This window comes from Fistularia commersonii, chromosome 13 (genome assembly GCF_037954325.1).
Source record: "Fistularia commersonii isolate RoL2024-O1a breed Wild chromosome 13, RoL_Fcom_v1.0, whole genome shotgun sequence".
NCBI lineage: Eukaryota > Metazoa > Chordata > Actinopteri > Syngnathiformes > Fistulariidae > Fistularia > Fistularia commersonii.
The window spans coordinates 1,779,026-1,792,689 of NC_141296.1; the positions used below are offsets into that span (position 1 = coordinate 1,779,026).

The following is a 13,664-nucleotide window of genomic DNA, read 5'->3' on the forward strand; positions in this document are numbered from 1 at the left end:
GTGTGTGTGTGTGTGAGTGTGTGTGAGTGTGTGTGTGTGTGTGTTCTTTTTTGCGGCTGGTGAGCGATTCCACCCTCGCTGAGTGTCCGGCCTCCATAACAAACCCCATGTTGTTTTGGGAACACTGCAAAGGCTACGGGCGCTGCGTCTGGTGCACGGCGTCCTGCACAGGAAGCGTTGGTCACCTGACAGGAAGTGGAAGCGCTTTTCGTCGAAAACCCCTTTAAGTCGAAGAGCGACGACTTGTTCTGGACGGGGTCGGGCCCCCTCGGACCCGGGTGATGCGACGAGACGACATCAACCGTCACGGATCGAAGAAAGGCGAGCAAACGTGTCGTGTGATTTCACCGATCTGCGGATGCGGTCATGTGACACCGGGGTCAAACCGTGGATTAAAATGTAAATAACGGCGCGCATGAGTGTTTCTCTCTTGCGTTTGCAGCTGCGACCCAGCAGGCCGCGCTGCCGCAGCGGCGGGAGCCGAGCGGGAGGGGAAACCTTTTTTTTTTTCTTTCCTTTTGTACGGCGGAACTGCAAAACATTTCTTGCAGCAAGTCTGTGGTCGCAAAGCAAAGGGCGTGACATCAGGATCGAGGTCGAATCATCCAAAGATGCATTTGGGAAAGAGTTTAAAAGTCATTTGGGCTTCCGGTGGGTTCCTCTACTCACCTTATGTCAAATCTTCCTTGTGTTGCTGGAGAAACACATTTATTTCAAGCAATGGAATAATAATAATAATCAAAAACAATCATAATATCATCATCCTGCCTCTTTCAGGCTCCAGGAAACGTGGCGGATTCTTCTTTCTTTCTCTTTCTTTGTTATTTTGCTTGTTTTCCCTCTTAGGAACGACATAAATGAACCCGTTGACCTTCTTCTGTTTCGTATTCTATGGTTTTCCAGTCTGTACTTCCTGTACCTGAAGAAGAAAACTCAAAAAGCACAAAGTTACAAAAACGTTGTGGGATTTTCTTGCCAGCTCATTAAATGGCAACGATATATTTTGATTCTAGATTTTAGATTGTACTGAACACATATCAGAAGAGAAGTGACGGGGCTTTTAATTTCAATAAATATAGTTTTGTTATTGTTTAAAACAAAAAATAAAATCAAAATTTGAGATTCTTTTGCACCATGTTCATGTTTAGATTACAGTTTGATGATTCATTTGATGAATTCATTTAAGTTATATTAATAGTGATTTTTTTTGGAAGAAAACCTACCGAAAACTTGTATGAGTGAGATACTTCCACAACAACTACTACAACAACAATAATTAATAACAAAAATGACAATCATGGTATAATAATAATAATAATAATAATAATAATAATAATACAACAACAACAACTACTACTAATACTACTACTACTACCACTACTACTAATAATAATAATAATAATTATTATTATTATTATTATTGTTATTACCATTATTATAATATAATCATAATAATATACAAAAAATAATGATATAATAATAATAATTCTTCCTCTCCTTTGGACTTCAGGGTCGCCACAGCAAATCAATCTTCTCCATCGAACCCTATTCTCTGGATCCTCCTCTCACACCAACTACCTTCATATCCTCTCTCATGACATCCATCCATCTTCTCTCTGGTCATCATCTAGACCTTCAATTCCAGCATCCGTCTACAAATATATTCACGATCCCTCCTCTGGACATGACCCAACCATTTCCGACCTTCTCTCCAAAACATCTAACATGTGCTGTCCCTCTGATGGACTCATTCCTGATCCTCTCCATCCTGGTCGCTCCCAAAGAGAACCTCAACATCTTCATCTCTGCGACCTCTAGTTCTGCCTTGTATCTCTTTGTAACTGTTTCTAGTCTGATCTCCACTCCCTGTAGCCTCACCGTTCCACCTTAGTTCCTCTCATTCACACACATATATAGTGTCTTGCTGTGACTAACCTTCATTCCTCTCATTTCCAGAGCATACCTCCACCTCTCTAGATGTTCCTCCACCTGTTCCCATCACAATGTCCTCCGCAAACATCATGGTCCATGGAGATTCCTGTCCAGCCTCATCTGTCAGCCTGTCCGTCATCATTGCGAACAAGAAGGGTCTCAGAGCTGATCCCTGATGGAGTCCCACCTCCACCTTGAACCTCTCTGTTACCCCTGCAGCACTGTCTTACAGCGAGCATACATGTCCTGCACCAGTCTAACATGTCTGCCACTCCAGATTTCCTCACACAGTACCAGAGTTCCTCTCTCGGCACCCTGTCATATTCGTTTTCTAGTTCTACAAAACCACAACGGAGCTCCCTCTGACCTTCTCTGTCATTCTATATAGCATTCTCAAAGCAAATACCGCATCTGTAGTGCTCTTTCTAAGCATGAAGCCGTACTGCCGTTCACAAATGCTGACTTCTGCTCTCAATCTAGTTTCCACTACTCTTTCCCATAACTTTATTGTAAGATCGCACCATCTTATCCCCCTCGGGTGAGTGTTTTATAGTTGTGGAGCAACACCTGAAACAGGAAGTGAGTCGGGCGAAGTGTAATCGTATGCTCCGCTCAGAGCAGTCGGACGCTTGTCTTGGGCGACCTGGACAAAAGGGCCTTAGCATAATCCAATCTCAATGTCACAAATGCACAGATTAAGATCCCTGTGTCCTATAATGACAAGAATTTGGAAGGATCTGTTTATGTCACAGGCATAAAACCAAAAAGTCAGACGCAATCTGCAAAAAAAGGAAGAAATATGTGATAAATCAGGGGATATTTTCCAGTTTCACAGCGGTTGGTTGTGAAAACAGAGCGCCGTTTCCCTTCTGATGAACGCCACTCTAAATGCGGGAGACAGACGACACTTAGTCGCTTTGAATATTTCATCCCTTCCTCCTGTGAATATGAAATCAGGCCTCACTTTTTTGGGAATGCGGCGCTCCTTGATGCGTTCTGACTTTGCAGAGGAATAAAAAGGTTGGACTTAATGCTGCAGCCGCCAGCAAGACCAGCGCGGTCGCTTTTCGGACATTTTTTTTCTCAGTCCCTTTTTATTGTGTACGAGGGAAACGGTTATTTTCCGATGGCATTTTTTTCCTTTTCGCAAAACAGTACCGATAACGCAAAGAACTGGCAGGATCAAATCATGTCGGCAGGCTTTCGCTCCGGCTTTGCACAGCTGCTGCTCGCATGTATTTTTTAAACGGCGTTTTTTGTCTCTCGGTGGAAACAATCAATCCGGCGTATTCAAGAAAGCGTCGGAGGGGAGCAAACCAGAGCAGGCCTTCATATCCAGCCCTGGAGATGCTGTACCTGCGGCGGGTCGGACCGGGAACTGAAAACCTCTTCCGCAAACGGGAGTCGATCTTTGCAGATGGCCGGGGTTCTTAGATAACAAGCAAAGAGACTCACAGATACTAAAAGAGAGTGACGGCACGATACATACTGCGTTTATATGCACAGTTGGAGGGCGAGCGAGCCACCGTATGGAATAGATTAGCAATAAAATGGAACACGAAATGAGGATAGGATGGTAAATGCTTGCAATCAGCATGGAAATAATGAACTTTATGTCAGCATGAAATGTAATGATGTCAGAATCCTCCAAGCTGTGGAATATTCAGTAAATTTTGTGCAGGAAATTTGCACCGCCCATGACAACAAAAAGTTGTTGCTTATGATGTTATATTCTTGTATTTAGTAGTAGTAGTAGTAATAATAATAATAATAATAATTATAAAAAATCAATATTAATTAATTAATTAATTAATAATAAATATAAATAACAATAATAATACTAATAATAATAACAACAACAACAACAACAACAACAACAACAATAATAATAATAATAATAATAATAATAATAAGAGGAATTCTTCTTCTTCTTATTAGAATATTCTTCTTCTTCTTCTTCTTCTTCTTCTTCTTCTTCTTATTGTTATTATTATTATTATTATTATTACATTACATTACATTGCATTTGGCAGACGCTTTTATCCAAAGCGACTTACAATAGAGGACACAGGGACTGCAAATACAGTTGCAAATACAAGATGCACAGGAAATATACAGAACAGCATTATTATTATTATTATTATCATTATTATTATTTTGTGTTACTGTTATTATTTTATTGTTATTATTATTGTTCCAACCAATTTTCTTTGCTTTTTGTTTGACATTATCAGTCTTCTTATACGGTAAAATGTGATACAAATTATCCATGATAGAAAAAGACTCATCTCAAAAATAGGGTTTTTAACCTGATTGATTTGGAAATTTTTTTAAGTTGTTTTTTTTTTTTTTTTTTTTTTTTTAAAGTCAAACGGATGCTATTTAGGAAACTGTTTGTTCGGGAAAATCATGGCTAAACTCTTTCATGTTTTGAACACGTGGGTCTGATTTCCAGCTGATTTTGAACACCTTACTTTTGGTCACATGAAAAATAAAACAACAGTGATTGTGAAATGCAACTTCCACTGTCGGAGATGTCAAAATAAAGGCAAAATACAAAGAAAAAAAGATACAAATTACATAACAAGTCCAGGCATTTAGTCCTAATGCTGTGAGTGAATGACATTAATAAGTTACTAAATAATGTCGTCATTATTTGACCGAATTCACTGTATTCATTTTCGCCGGTGACGTGCAGACGTTGCTCTGTATAAACAGACGACCCGCATCTAGCTTCGTTTGAGGTTCAGCCGTGTCGTCTTTCCTCGGCCTGTTCCATCTCGCAGGTCCTTTTACCGGCGCGGGGAATCACGTGACGGTTACCATGGAAACGCCAGCACTCGGCAGCGGGCGGAACCGATAACGGAGATCATTTTTTTTTTTTCCCCTGGATTTGGACTCGGCAAGAAAAGGAGAGAGGGAGTTCACAACAGGAAGGTTGACGGCATAGTAAAGGAAATGAAAAAAAAGAAAAATGAAGGATTCATATTTATTTCACAAATGTAAAAAAGCATTTTGCAGATTTGTCATTATTCAGGAGTCCGTTTGTTAACCAGCGTACAGGGACGGCTGCAAATACCACAAACACGAATGCGACGTTAGATCCTGACGGCTTTTACCGGCCGCCTCCACGACTCGGCGTGTTTGATAATATTCATTTGACCCCCAAACGCACGCGGCTTCGTGTCGCCGTCGCCACGGAAACGGTGGGATGCTTTACATTTTACGGTGCGGCGTCTTATATCTCGGTGATGGCCGGGAGCATGCAGGCGCGCAAACGCGCCTCCTTCCACGCCGACTTGCAGTCGGAGATCCACTGGGAGATCAGCGAATGTCTGATGGCCGGGTTGATGGCGTCGCCCGCCGCGCCGCCGCCGTGCGCCGCCATCCCCCGTTTGGTCTCCGCCCTGGGCCGGCAGCGCTTCGGGGAGCCGACGGGGACGGGGTCGCCGGCGCGGCCGATTCCCGGCTCCCCGGCGCTCCCCCGTCCCGTCCGAGCGGCGCCGCTCGGGCTTCTGAACCTTCCCTCCTCGAAGGCCGCCCTCGTACCTTGTTTGCCGCTCCGGTGTCCGTAAAGGTACTCGAGCGGGTCGGGGTTGCCGATCGCCGGCTTGCCGTTCCGTTGGTTTTCTCCGGCGGCGTTGAAGTGAAAGGCGGCGTACGAGGACCCGGACAGCCACAGCCCCCGGTGCACGGCGTCCAGCCGACGCCTGCCGGCGGGAGCCTCCACGCTGGGGAAGGTGGGGTGCGCCAGGTGGCAGATGGAGAGGAGGTAGTCCTCGGAGGAAACCGGACGGTTGTGGGCGCCGACGTGGAGCGCGTTAGCTTCGTTCAGATCTTTGAGCGGCTCCTCCGCCGCCTCTCTGATGGTGGGGAGCAGGAGTCCTCTCTTGGACAGCAGTCTAGACCGCGGCCGCATGGCTGAGGGGGTCGGAAGGAACCAAAACAAGGTGAGAAGATTCACGGCGACAAACCCCTGGTCGCCTTAAAGTGGCTGATTTTCAGAATAATAACACAAAAAAAACAACAACACGATTATCTAGCGGCAGCTACGGGTGAAACCAACCTAAAAAAAAACCAATTAAACACTGAATATCGTGCAAAGACCACATCGACGGAGGGATGTTATTATTATTATTGTTAATGTTAAATAGGTGCACTTTAAAACACCCATTTTCCGGGTTTATCCCGCGAATGCAAACCGTCCCAGCGGAGCGGAGAAGCGGCACAAACACCAGCCCTTAAAATATTCTCCCGTGTTCCGTCAGAACCCCCGTCGAGCGCATATTTTTGGTCTCGACCTCGTCGCCCCGAAAATAGAAAGAGACAAAACCAAAACGTCAGCCTCAGCCGGTTCCTCCCGAGGTGTAACGCCGCCGAATTTAGACCCCACCTTCGGCACGGGAGGGATTAAAATAAAAAAACCTATCGTTTCAACTCCTCGCACGCGATTATATAAGATTTATCATCGCGGATGTTTTCTCGCTCACCTGCACGACGATGATTTCTCCTCCCGCGACCGCAGCCTCGGATCCGGCCACCCTGTTTCAGCAACGTGCGTTTTTTTTTTTTTTTTTTTTTTTTTTTGTGTTTTTGCAATTTGTGAACCTGCCGCCGTGAAACGACGCCTCCCTTCCAACAGCTCCGGCCGTCTCTGACCGGCGGCGACGACAGAATGCAGATTTATCTTCTCCTCACATCCCTCCTCCCCTCCACTCTCTCTCTCTCTCTCTCTCTAGCTTTCTTCTGGTTTGCCCTCCTTCCCTGCTTCTAAAAATAGACTTCCCATCCATGCCCTCAGCTTGAGCGCAGGCTGGCTTGTTTTGATGGAGAGAAAAAGACGTTTTTAGTTTTTTTATTTTTGCAGCCCTCGAGGTGATTCAAGTTGATCGCTCGGAGTTTTTACACGAAATGTGAAAAGATCTCTGCTGCTACGATGACGATTACGTTCGCCCGTTAGCGCGCCGTTTGCCGCGCAAGCCGTCGCTGAACTCGAGGTCGAGCGTCTTGCTCAAGGTCAGGCGGACGCGGTGGAATCGAACCTCCTCGGGAACGGTTCGAAGGAGATCCTTCTGGGACAAAAAGTGGAGAAGCTGCCCTGGAGATTTACATTCAGCGTTTGTGACCCATGAGATCAACAAAATAATAGCTGGATGGCTGCACTTGACCTGCTAACTGTTTACTGTAGCTTGCTAATGCTAATTCTATTATTCTGTAGCCGAGGAGCAAGAAGGATCCCCGGGATCAGCGGCGCCCCCTAACATGAGGCACCGTCACTGCCTGCCTCACCTAATGTCTCTTCTCAGTCGTTCTATGATTACGAGAAACACGTTACAGTTGTTGATGAAAAACATCAGACACAGCATTTAGTTCATATATAAAAAGTGTTTTTTTGATAGTGACATCCACAGAGACAGCACTATGGTGTCAGTGTATAGCATGCTAGCACAGTTAGCAGAATCATTGTGTAATCTATAGTGGCCTCAGCTGGTTGCCGCGTCAACGCACGTCTCTTCTTCGTATTTGAACCGTAAATGTGATTTTTTTTTTAGCGATTTTCAAAAAAAAACAACTAAAAATGGTGAAGCTACATGGAAAATAACTTTATAGTACAAATCACTGATTTAATTTAACCATTTCATTTATTTTTTCACTTTGCATTTTTTTCTTTCCATGATGACAGGTGAGGCCCGGCCTCCCCCTGCCTCTACCGACTGCACGCCACTGTGTTCAACTGTTACCGTTCAATTCCAGGTGAAAGAAAAAAAAACGAAAATTCATTGCACGCAAAACCACAACCACATCATTCACACACAAAACAAGCATCGACGTAAACCTAACATTCGTGACACGCTGCAAAACGAGTGACGACGGGCTTTGCGATAATATCAAGAGTATGTATTGTTCGCGCTTATAATTGGTCTATATTTATACGAGTAAAAACATTAAAAGGAAAAATAGCACGGTATGAATGGGCGATATGTATGCAAATATTGTACGCTAAAACGGTAGAAACGCTGTTTCGCTCAACGACGAACTGGTTTAGCGAGAAACCCCTTGGGACGAAACCCCGTCGTTAAGCAAGGACCACCTTCAATGGAGGAGTGTGTGTGTGTGTGTGTGTGTGTGTGTGTGGACCACACCATCGGGTTAAAGAAGCTCTCCCGCCTTCAATAACACTCCCTGTTTCACATCTTGTGAGACTGGATTGGCGTAGCGTTGCAATTTTAATATTTTATTTTTAGCGCCGGGATCTTCTGGAGGCAATTTTGGAAAGACTTTTTACTAAAGATAGCGTTCTAAAATAATTTTTTTTAAGGCGGAGCGTGTGGAGACGGTGGACATCTGAACGTTTTTCAAAGGCGAAGCCGGTTCTTAATTCCTTGCGGAAAAAACCAGAGCATGAATAAATAAATAAACGGTCGGATGAGGCGGCAGGAGGTATATTTAGAAGCGACGCTGTCATTCCTGTCTCCGTTTGAAGGCTTTTGTTTTATCCGATGCTCTTGAAAAATTCTCCCTCCTCGGCCAATCACCATCTCAGAGACAAAAAAAAAACCATCACTTTGGACTTTGGTCGTTTTTATTAGATTCGATTGAGCCGAACCGATTAGACGTGCATCTAAAAATACCCGTTTCTTCTAATTTTACATATATCTTCTTCTTCTCCTTTGGGCTTTTCCCTTCTGGGGTCACCAAAGCGAGTCCACCTTCTCCATTTCACCCCGTTCTTCGGAATATCTGGAATACCTTCATATCCTCTCTCATGACGTCCATCAATCTTCTCTTTGGTCTGATTCCAGCATCCAGCGTTCTCTCCAAAACATCTAACATGATGGACTCCGTCTTGATCCTCTCCATCCTGGTCGCTCCCGAAGTGAAGCTCAACATCTTCATCCCTGCGACCTCCAGCTCTGCCTCCTGTCTTTTGGTCGTTGTCAGTTTGTAGATCATCTCACCAGTGTCTCCTCCATCTTTCCTTTCACTCTGGCTGATGTTCTTCCATCTCTTTGTACCCCTGACACTTTTCTTCACCCATTCCGACCTTCTTGAACCCGTCTCTTCACCTCTTCTCCACGCTCTCCTAGGCTCTGGACTGTTGACCCCAATTTTTGGGTTGAAATTCTCCAGCTTCTTGATCTCCACTCCCTGTAGCCTCAACGTTCCACCCGAGTTCCTCTTAATCACACACATATATTCTGTCTCGCTGCGACGAACCTTCCTTCCTCTCTCTTCCAGAACATACCTCCACCTCTCTAGATGTTCCTCCACCTGCTCCCTGCTCTCACTACACATCACAATGTCGTCCGCAAACATCTAATTTTACATATATTTATCCACTCTTAAACAACACAATGTAAGTCAATCACACTTGTGTGAAATCAAACTTAGGAAGCAACACTGATTGTGACTTGTTTGAAGGACATGACATCATCGTTGGATCAGTCTGGAGTGTGTTTTTACACTTTCATTTGGAGTCCAGACCTCCATGGGTTCATACATTTCATTTCCATTGTGTGATTTTGTTGTCAGCACATTCAACTATGTCAAGAACAAAGTATTTAATCAGAATATGTAATTCATTCAGTTCTAGGATGTGTTATTTTTGTGCTCCCTTTATTTTTTGGAGCAGTGTATATGTCCATGGCTATATATAGATAAATGATCATGTGATTTTTCTCAAGTAATATTTTTTTCACATGAGCTTTAAAACCTCCAGCGAGCAAGTCGCCCTCTGGGCTCTGGGAAAAAAACACAACAACAAAAAACAAAGAGTTTCATAAAGCGTTTGCCTGTCGGCGAGTTGGAACAAGCCCTGACTCGTTCCTTTAAATGGATCTCTAATGGATTTCACACCCGGGGCAACATTCGTATGGAGGAAACAAAAAGAAAAACAGCAAACGACGGCACTAAGACAAAATATCAAACACTTGAATTTGCCAGAAAGATGCTCAGCGTCACATTCGAACTGAACGGGCAGGCTAACAGATGAGCTAAGGCAGGAATCTCCATGGGCGAGATGTTTGCAGACGACATTGTGATGTGCGGTGAGAGCAGAGAACATGTGGAGGAACATCTAGAGAGGTGGAGGTTTGCTCTGGAAAGGAGAGAAAGGAAGGTTTGTCACAGCAAGACAGAATATAGAGGCTCCCCGGCTCTTTTGGCCTCGGCTCCGGCAAGATGATTTAAATGCTAATGTTTGGGCGAGGCCTTAAATGTATTTACTGTGTGTACAAAATTCATCAGAAGGGTCTGTTTGGGAAACTCGGTCACGAGAATCTGGGTCAGTTCTGCCGGTGCGCCGCCCACCAGACGCCCCGTCAGGACACCGTTTCTCTGTGAATGTTCCCGCTCAAGCATCTTATAGCGTTTTTATCTTATTGATTTGATTGCCATTTGATTTTATCTATTATATAGTACATATATAGTGGAGGAATATTTATAGAGAAATATGTGTATATATTCCTCTCAGAAAAATATATTCAAATATATTTTCTTATTTTTTAATTATTTAATTTGATTGATTTTTTCAATTTTATTTCATTTTATTATATGATAGATATATAGTGGAGGAATATTTATAGAGAAAGATATGTATAAATTCCTCTCAGAAAAATATATTCAAATATGTTTTCTTATTTTTTTAATTATTTAATTTGATTGATTTTTTTCAATTTTATTTTATTTTATTATATGATAGATATATAGTGGAGGAATATTTATAGAGAAATATGTGTATATATTCCTCTCAGAAAAATATATTCAAATATATTTTCTTATTTTTTCATTATTCATTTATTTCAATTTTATTTTATGATAGATATATTGTGGAGGAATAATTATAGAGAAATAAATGTATATATTCCTCTCAGAAAAATATATACATATATTAGTTTATTTTTTAATTATTTTATTTTATTGAATATATTTTATTTATTGTATAATACATACATAGTGGAGGAATATTAAGAAAAACATTTGCATATATTCCTATATATTCATCTCCTCATATATATTTCTCCCATATATACATTTATATACATATGTATTTTACATAAATAATATATATTAATGTGAATATAAAGCAATATTTAATGTAAATATTTGCCATATTTGCCATATTTTGGTAAACATGAATCTTTGACTATGAAATGTATGGTTCTAATTATTTCTATTTATCTGAAACGCGTGTGTGTGTGTGTGTGTGTGTGTGTGTGTGTGCACCTGCATGAAACTAACACAGTCTGAAGACGCACCTTAATTTCCTTGTATTGCACTTCACAAAAACAATAAAGCTTTTCCATTCTATTCCAGCGTCCGTCCTGCAGCTGTTGTCCAGAGCCGGGAGGAGAAATGAAAGTGGGTCATCTGAATGTGGCTGAAAATCACAAACGGGGGATTTACAATAAACGCAAACTACACCCAGCGCCGCCGACGCCTCGGCTTCAGTGACAAAAACACAAAAACAAGCTTTCTAATTGGACGCAAAGGATCAATGGAAGTATCACAGTAAGAACTCGTTGCTCGGATTTGCTTTAAAAAAGAACAAACACCAGGAACAAGGAATAAATCGATAAGGCCGGAAGGGGAATAAAAGGAATCAGGAAGTATCGGGCGGCCCGAGAGGCGTTTTTGACTCAATTCGATGTCAAAATAATAAATGTGACAAATTCCAAACGCTGATGTCATTCAAGAAGCTCAGGAAACGGACCTAGATTGAGAAACTCGGAGGAACGCGAGAGGAGACGCAGTCGATGACGACAGGAAATACAGCGGTGGAGAAAAAGTGGATCGAAAAAGGAAATGAAGTCGCTCACGAGAACGTCGTCTCCTCCGCCTTCCATGACTCGCAGAATTCGCTGCCCCGCCTGAAAAACCCAGAGGAGAAGGTTAACTTTGCTCCCCAGAGCCGTCCAACTCCGTTCTTAGCAACCCTGCAAACCCCTCATCGCCTCACCAGTGTAACACCGCACATCATATATTTACCATATAAATGCAGAGCGAGTGAGTCATTTATTTATGCATAAAAATATATATACAGGACCGTCTCAGGAAATTAGAATATTGTGTTGAAGTTCTTTATCTTCTGTAATGCAATTACAAAAACAAAAATGTCATACGTTCTGGATTCATTGCAAATCAACTGAAATATTGCAAGCCTTTTATTATTTTAATAGTGCCGGTTATGGCTTACATCTTAAGAAAACTCAAAAATCGTATCTCCAAATATTAGAATATCATCAAAAAACAATTTTAGTTTTTTTAATTGCATTACAGAAGATAAAGAAGTTTATCACAATATTCTAATTTTCTGAGACAGTCGTGTATTTCTGTGTGTGTGTGTAAATGTATATATACTGCTCAAAAAATAAAGGCAACGCTAAAACAACGCAATGTAACTCCAAGTCAATCCCACTTCTGTAACTTAGGAAGCAAAACTGATTGATTTGGACTTGTTTTAAGGACATTACATCAATGTTGGATCAGCCTGGAGTGTGTTTTTACACACTTTCATTTGGAGTGTTACTCCCAATCCAGACCTCCATCATCAAGGACGTGATATTTTAGTGCTTTTTTTTGTGCAGTATATATGTATATATATATGTGTGTGTGTGTGTATTTTAAAATTAATTATTTTTTATTATTATTGTTACTATTATTGTCATTATCATTATTATTTATTTTATTTTATTTTATTTTATTTTATTTTATTTTATTTTATTTTATTTTATTTTATTTTTTATTTTTTTATTTTTTGATATTCATAATTTGATGCTGCTGTCCCAGGTGGCCCCTATTTGTCCCTCTGGGACAAACAAAGTTTTTTCTGATTCTGATTCTGAAATCTCTCAGCCGAGGATCCCAACCTTGGAGAGCCTCGATCGTAGGACTCGTAGAAGTTTAGAAGACCTGTGGCAAAGGAATCAGGATCAGAGGGCTACAGCAAAGCAGTACCTCTGGGGTTAGGGTTAGGGTTACCACATTGTGCCCGAGGGGGCGATACGACGGGTTTGAGACCGAAGAAATGGGGAGTATAGCTGTGGACTGAGTCCCTCATCCGAAGGGATTTGGCTCCAATTTGGGACTTAAAGGCCTCAACGCAGCAAGACTACGATGGATCAACGGGCTGGACTCCATCGGACTGTGTTATCGGGCGTCATTGGGCAGGTTTGGTGCTTTTGCACTACATCTCCAAGATAAAAAAAAAAAACAAACAAAAAGAACGCCAAATGCTAAGCGGTCTTTAAGACCTCACAGTTGTCCCAAAAATATTGTCGCATTGTGAACTGGCTCCCTTTCCAAGCTGGACCGCTGAACAACACCTCACTTTCCAAAAAAAACAAGTACCATCTGCCTTTATAGGCTAAGAGAAGCAGAGTAACAGCACAACACGGGAATCCAAATCATCGTTTTTGCAGTTATTCACAAGTCGGTGTTGCTACATATGGGAAAGCCCAAAGTGCAGAACTGTTTATCTGTTGATTATTTTTATCTAAAGGGTTTGGAGGGAACCGGGATTAGATGCTTCAGAAACTGGTACTATGTGATAGAAGAGGATCAGCCAGAATGAAGAGGAAAGGTGGACAAGACACTGGTGAGATGTTCTCTTTGGAGAATGCTGAGGTTCTCTTTGGGAGTGACCAGGATGGAGAGGATCAGGAATGAGTCCATCATGTTAGATTTTTTGGAGAGAAGGCCAGAGATGGTTGGGTCATGGACAGAGGACGGAT

At 42.1% G+C, this 13,664-nt stretch overlaps 1 protein-coding gene across 1 annotated transcript; it reads right to left on the reverse strand.

Annotated features, from left to right (window-relative positions):
- Positions 1 to 4,907: 4,907 nt before the first annotated feature.
- Positions 4,908 to 7,310, reverse strand: LOC147227509 (uncharacterized). The gene is made up of 2 exons (XM_086158196.1): positions 6,423 to 7,310; positions 4,908 to 5,853 (listed from the first exon to the last, which is right to left on the reverse strand). The coding sequence occupies exon 2, from the start codon at positions 5,849 to 5,851 to the stop codon at positions 5,171 to 5,173; it is 681 nt and encodes a 226-aa protein (XP_086014322.1). The 5' UTR covers positions 5,852 to 5,853; positions 6,423 to 7,310; the 3' UTR covers positions 4,908 to 5,170.
- Between the last annotated feature and the right edge of the window lie 6,354 nt (positions 7,311 to 13,664).

Coding starts and splice junctions, on each gene's coding strand:
- LOC147227509 (XM_086158196.1), bottom strand. CDS start 5,851: ATGCGGCCGCGGTCTAGACTGCTGTCCAAGAGAGGACTCCTGCTCCCC.